Genomic DNA, 6000 nt, shown 5'->3' with positions numbered 1-6000 from the left:
TATTTTTTTTTTTAAACCAACCCAACATTTCCACTGGCAACTGTCAACATAGCTTATGACATGAACACTGTTTCTTTTTCAGCTATTTTTTCTTAAAAAATGTGTTTAAAATTAAACAGGTGTTTTTTAATTTCTTCTTTTCCCTTAAAAAATGTATTTATGTCAATGCAGAAAGCCTAAAGGTCTGTGGGCAGTCTTTTGGTGATTTCATATGTGTGGTTATTTGTGTGTGTGTGTGTGCGCGCACGTGTGTAAGTGTGTGCGTGTGTGTTTGTGTTTTAAAGCCAGGTTCTTTCAAAATTTGTTGGGAAAAGGTCTGTAGGGCACGCCAATCTCTCTATAAACCCAGGCTCCATGGGGTTACGGCAGCTTAGGTTCCTCCTACTGGGGCAAGAAATAGCCCACAGCCTGGAAAAAGAGCTTCAAGAGGTTTAAAAACAAGCAGGAATGTGGGAGAGATGAGGAATTCCAGTTCCTGTCTTGTGAAAATACTTTCAAATGTGACCAGAGAGTCCAGGAGAGGTGGAAGGAGGCCCTCATTTTCTTATAAAACTCTAAGTTTTTGCATTAAATCAAGAGACACAGTCAGAGCTCTTAGTCTGGTGCATTAGGAAGTGAGGGTGTGGTAAAGCTGACATTTCTCAGAAGCACTGACATTTTACATATAATCTTTTCCCTTAAAGATCTCACTAGGTGGACATCGCATCTCTCCTGCCTCAGATATGAAGCCAAAGATGTTCTAGAAGGCATACAGCCCTTCTGTTCCCCTAGCTGCCCTATGTCATCATATCCCATTCCTATTTTTGTCCCCTATCTCCCGTTTGGGGGTCTTCCTGCAGAAGGGTAAACATATAGTCATTGACACAACGAGACAGAATTTGAAAGGCTCGGGCAGGGAAGAGAAAAATGACTTCTTGTTTTAAACTGGATTTCGACAGAAGCTTGATAGAAAGCTGTGCTCCAGCCACAGCCCCAGGTCTTTAGCGCGCTGCCTGGGTGTGCAAACGTACTGCCACCCAAATGCCACCAGTCCATTCAAGAATGAAGAGAATAAAAGGAAAGGGGGAAAGGACCTCGATGGAGCAAGAGACAGCTGTTACCCAGTGCAAGTGGGAGAGGGTGTGTCTGAAAGTTCATGCTTCTACCCATCGGCTCAGACCCTGCGTTCCTTCACAGCACCGTTGTCACTAACCTCAGAGAGAAAAGACAAGATGAACAAACAAATGATGAGCGAAGCCTGATGGGAAAATGAAAGCCACCACGATAATGACGGCAATGAAAAGGGAACCCCAAGCCAGCCACGTGGATAGGACTCACTTTCGAGCCTCGCCAGTGGAGTGAGAGAATGGGGATGTATCACATTGGACAGACAGGAGAAGCCCTGCCCCCGAGGAAAGCAGAAGCAAAGGAATAATCAGAAGAAGGTGGTATGGAAGGTGGCGAAAGGGTCTGACTATGTGATGGGTCAGGGACAGCGTGGGAAGATGGGCTGGAGTTGGATTTGTCACCATTGTTGGTTTGTATTGAATTAAATACTTTGTGAAATGCGTATCTCCTCCGTTCTGTTGGATTGCTTAAGACTCTGCCCTTTCAGTTCACTGCCAGGGCCTAGGCGGGGGAAGTTCCTGGGGCTCGGGTCCTGACGCGGCCTCTCCAGCGCTGCTGCGGCTCAGAACCCCTTGATGTAGCAGTAGGCCTCCAGCGTGGCGAAGAGTATGTAGAGAAGCCACAGGCTCACAAACAGCGAAGTCGTGGCCAGCTTGCAGCCACGAGGGCCGCCCAGCTCCCCGCCCAGGTGGGGCCGCCGGCGGTACAGGAGCACGCTGACACACACAAACGCGAAGATGGTGAAGAGGGTGACAGAGAAGGCCAGCGTGCCCGCGGACACGTGGAACTCCTGTCCCTGCAGGGCCCAGTAGATGGCGGCCACGGACCAGGCCAGGCCGATGCCCAGGAAGACGTTGACGGCGTTGCTGCCCGTGACATTGCCAATGGAGGCATCTGCGTACACGTCCTGGACAGCGGCTGCTTTGCTGGCAAACGTATCTGAAAAGAGGCAGACAGACAAGAGCTGGTGGGAGGCTGGGGCGCGGAGGGCCTACCTTTGAGGATGTCCAGTAAGGCAGCTGGGGCCATCAGGCTGAGCCTGGGAACGACAGGTGGGGGGTTGGGGGCTACCCCCAGCTCTGCCATTAATAAGCTGTGAGGCCTTGGATGGGTCACCTTACTTCTCTGGGCTACCTGTTCCTCATCTGCCTGCGTCTGAAAGATTCCCAAGGTTATTTTTTTCTGGTCCTGGTATTTACTGAATGGGTTTATGGTTCTCCTTTGACTACTTTTGCAGTAAGGGGAGTTTGCTTTCCCATAATATCTCCCCAGGGAACCTTGACATCCAGGGAAGCTTCTTACAGTTAAGTGCCTGATTGCACCTGTCACACGGGGCATCTACTTACGTAACAGACTGTGATTGAGCCCATGGGCTTAGCATTGCGCTAGGTGCTGGATTTATGGGGACAGAGGACATGCTGGGGAACCATGATGGGGAGATACAAGGGCAGCTGTGGACTCAAGGAAGACAGGGCTCTGCCTTTGCAGTTAATATACAGAGCACAGGGCCTTGCAGGCTGTTTGACATCTCTTTAGATGTCAGCATGAATTGTAAGCACTGGAAGGATTGCCAGCCACCCTTTTATCTGACAAGTTAGGAAAAATAAGGTTCAAGGAATCTACTCAAGGTAAGTTATCAGGAGATTTGACCTGAAAACCCTCATGTTAAGAGCCCTTTCCATAGCGTCACCCTACATCCAAGGAGCTTCAGCCAAAGCCACACGTCAGCTGAGTGGCCCACAGGATAACCTTCAAGCCCCTCATGCTGCCAGCTGTTCTCTGGACGCATTGCAAGGACTTGGATGTGCCCCAAACGCTCCTTTGCCCGGCTTATCCTGGCTTGCCTCCTTGTTGCCAATTTACTCCCAGAGAAAACCTCTTGCCTTTTCTCGCCTATGACCTTGCTTTAAAATTTTTTTTAACCTCTGATTCTCTGCAATTTCTTCCCACATCTGTTCCTTTTACCCACATCTGCTCCATCCCCTCTGACAGCTCCAGTCCCTCGAGGCCCTGGAGCACAGAGATAAATCCCATCCCCTCTGATAGCTCCAGTCCCCCGAGGCCCTGGAGCACAGAGGTGAATCCCATCCCCTCTGACAGCTCCAGTCCCCCGAGGCCCTGGAGCACAGAGGTGAATCCCATCCCCTCTGACAGCTCCAGTCCCCCGAGGCCCTGGAGCACAGAGGTGAATCCCATCCCCTCTGACAGCTCCAGTCCCCCGAGGCCCTGGAGCACAGAGGTGAATCCCATCCCCTCTGACAGCTCCAGTCCCCCGAGGCCCTGGAGCACAGAGGTGAATCCCATCCCCTCTGACAGCTCCAGTCCCCCGAGGCCCTGGAGCACAGAGGTGAATCCCATCCCCTCTGACAGCTCCAGTCCCCCGAGGCCCTGGAGCACAGAGGTGAATCCCATCCCCTCTGACAGCTCCAGTCCCCCGAGGCCCTGGAGCACAGAGGTGAATCCCATCCCCTCTGACAGCTCCAGTCCCCCGAGGCCCTGGAGCACAGAGGTGAATCCCGTCCCCTCTGACAGCTCCAGTCCCCCGAGGCCCTGGAGCACAGAGGTGAATCGCACTTGGAGATTTATAAACTCCACATGGAAAGGGAAGCACGTCTGTCTTGTTTCCCATTGTCCCAGCAACCAGCACAAGACTGTATCAGGCTCAGTAAACATTTGTCTAATGAATAAATAAAGGCATGCTTGTTCCTCTTCATCTTTAGGTGTTTATAAGAAAAAAAAAGAATATGTAATTCATCATATGAAAGGACAAGAGCTTGCGAAGCTCCTTCACCTGTCTTGCTGGGAGACACTTTGTGCTCACAGGCGTCCTAAGCGGAGGAGGCTGGTGGGCATTTCTCCAGCACATCTTCAAGCAGGCTAACCTGCAGCCGGAGGGAAGTGGCCTATTCATCTGACGTGGAGGTTAAGAAACTGGCCACTTAACTTAAGCAGGTAACTCAACCTCTGGGGCCCCACTTGACAGATGAGGATAATAACACTCCTTATTGAATAAGGTTTGGGTGAGCATTACAGGGCTAAAACAGGTGAGCTGCTTAGCACACACACTTCCTGGCACATCAAAAGTGCTCAAGAAATGTTAGCTATGTGGCAGTGACCCCTTTGACCGACTTCTGTGCACCTAAGGGGCAGAGGCTCTGTTAAGCTCAGATCTGAGATGGTAAGGAAGATAATGAGGCCAAGTGTGTAGGGGTCACTTGAACCAGGTAATATCCTCTTCGCAAATGCAAGCACCCCTCACTCTCACCTGGCACAGAGGTGCCGAACGCCACAAAGACAACAGCCGTGACCGAGTCCTTGAGGCCAATGGTGCAGCCGAAGTGGGAGGCCAGGTCCCCGATGATGGCTGTGAGCATGCCGATGATGAGAATGGAGACGACAAAGCAGGCCCAGCCGTGGCAGTACTCTGTGGGGGGCACGCAGGCAAAAAGCACCTTCCAGAAGACCGTCAGGAAGTGCATGACGTAGTCAAAGCAGGAGGGCAGCCTCTCCTCACCTGACTCATCCTCATCTTCGTCCCCTGCTGCAGGCAAGACAAACAGGCCCGGGAAAGGACAGCGGGGTCAGATCCCCATTCATGAGAAAGTCCAGTCCAACCCACATCGTAAGCACCACTGGCTGCACGGAGACTCCAGCTCTCTCCTGGGCAGCCGGCGCGGGCACCAGAAACCGGGCGGGAAATTGAAAACGAGTTGGGGTGCCCCCGTGGTCAATTTGAATGCAGGGCACCCAGGGAGAGTGGGTGAGAGAGGACAGGGGAGTAGGAAAGGGAAGAGGAAGAGATGAAGAGAAAGGATGAGAGAACCTGAGAGGGACAGGGCAGTGGGGGAGAGAGGGAGGAGGATGGAGCAGGCACGGGGTTGCCTAGGTGAAGGAGAGTGAAATCAGCTGGGTTTCCACTCTTCACTGGACACCCGTGGGGCTCCTCTAATCTTCCTGACGTGACTGCTGCAATAACCTCGTGGTTCTGGTCATTTTCCATCCCCAGCAGGACAGCTTTCATTCCAGATCATGTGGGCATCCCGGGGAGACAGTGCCATCCTCCAAATATCCCGTGGGATGGAGCAGGGATGGGCCTGGTTTGTCCTTGCCAGGAAATGTGGGCAGAGTTGCCCATTCAGCAGTCCAGTAGGAGAGGACATGCTGGTGCCCTGTCAAAGGCAACCTCTGTCATGTTTTGACATAACCGGTTGCAGCAGGAGTCGGGACACTTGGGTTCCAACTGCAGCTGCGCTCTGAAGAGAATCTGGAACCTGGGGTCAATCATCTTTGGTTTCTGAATCTCGGTTCCCTCATTTGAAAAAGGAGGGTGTTAGATTATGTGCCTGATATTCCGCTTATTGCCTCTATAGGGGCAAAGAAAGGTCCTCAGAGGTGGGACTGGGAGTATCTGAAGCAGGTGATAGGAAAAGAGGGGCAGCGAACGCAGCAGCAGTGGCCCTCTCTTCCTGGCTGTACTTTGGCTCTGGTGCTGGGACCTCAGGGATGTGACCCCGTGGGTTGCTATGACAACAAAGCTTCATGAAAAGAGACAAGGCCAGGAGTGCGGGGCAGTACAGGAGGCCTCCGTGGTGCTAAGAGGCAATGCTGTGAGTGCTGGCAAGACCCCTCCCATCCCCATGCCAACCCGCATGCAGGCCTCTGGGATGCTAGCCTGTGCTGTGGGTCCCCACTGAGGAAACCTGTCACTCACTGCCGAGGAGAGGTCTGAAATCATCCAGGGCAGGGGTTTGTCAGTCAATGCAAGGTTTTTACAAACCCCAGACCCCCACATCTCTAAATCAGAAAAGGAAAACCAAATTAATAAGAGGACGGAATGATGAAAAAGAGAATTTCTTAAGTTCCTGTTCAGTACCAGACTGTGCCACTTTCTAC

At 52.1% G+C, this 6000-nt stretch overlaps 1 protein-coding gene across 2 annotated transcripts in view; it reads right to left on the bottom strand.

Moving 5' to 3' along the window:
* SLC8A3 (solute carrier family 8 member A3) overlaps positions 1-6000 on the bottom strand; it is a 149016-nt gene continuing 143016 nt past the window's right edge. For both annotated transcript variants that reach the window (XM_082647123.1, XM_082647124.1), the window contains 2 exons: positions 4373-4648; positions 1-2046 (listed from right to left, as the gene is read on the bottom strand). In XM_082647123.1, the coding sequence (XP_082503249.1) occupies positions 1670-2046; positions 4373-4648 (653 nt within the window). In that variant the 3' untranslated portion in view covers positions 1-1669. The remainder of the gene's footprint in view (positions 2047-4372; positions 4649-6000) is intronic.

This window comes from Grampus griseus (assembly GCF_964374135.1).
Source record: "Grampus griseus genome assembly, chromosome: 2".
NCBI classification, from domain to species: domain Eukaryota; kingdom Metazoa; phylum Chordata; class Mammalia; order Artiodactyla; family Delphinidae; genus Grampus; species Grampus griseus.
The sequence above is the reverse complement of the archived record's forward strand: the minus strand, read 5'-3'. Positions and strand labels throughout refer to the sequence as shown.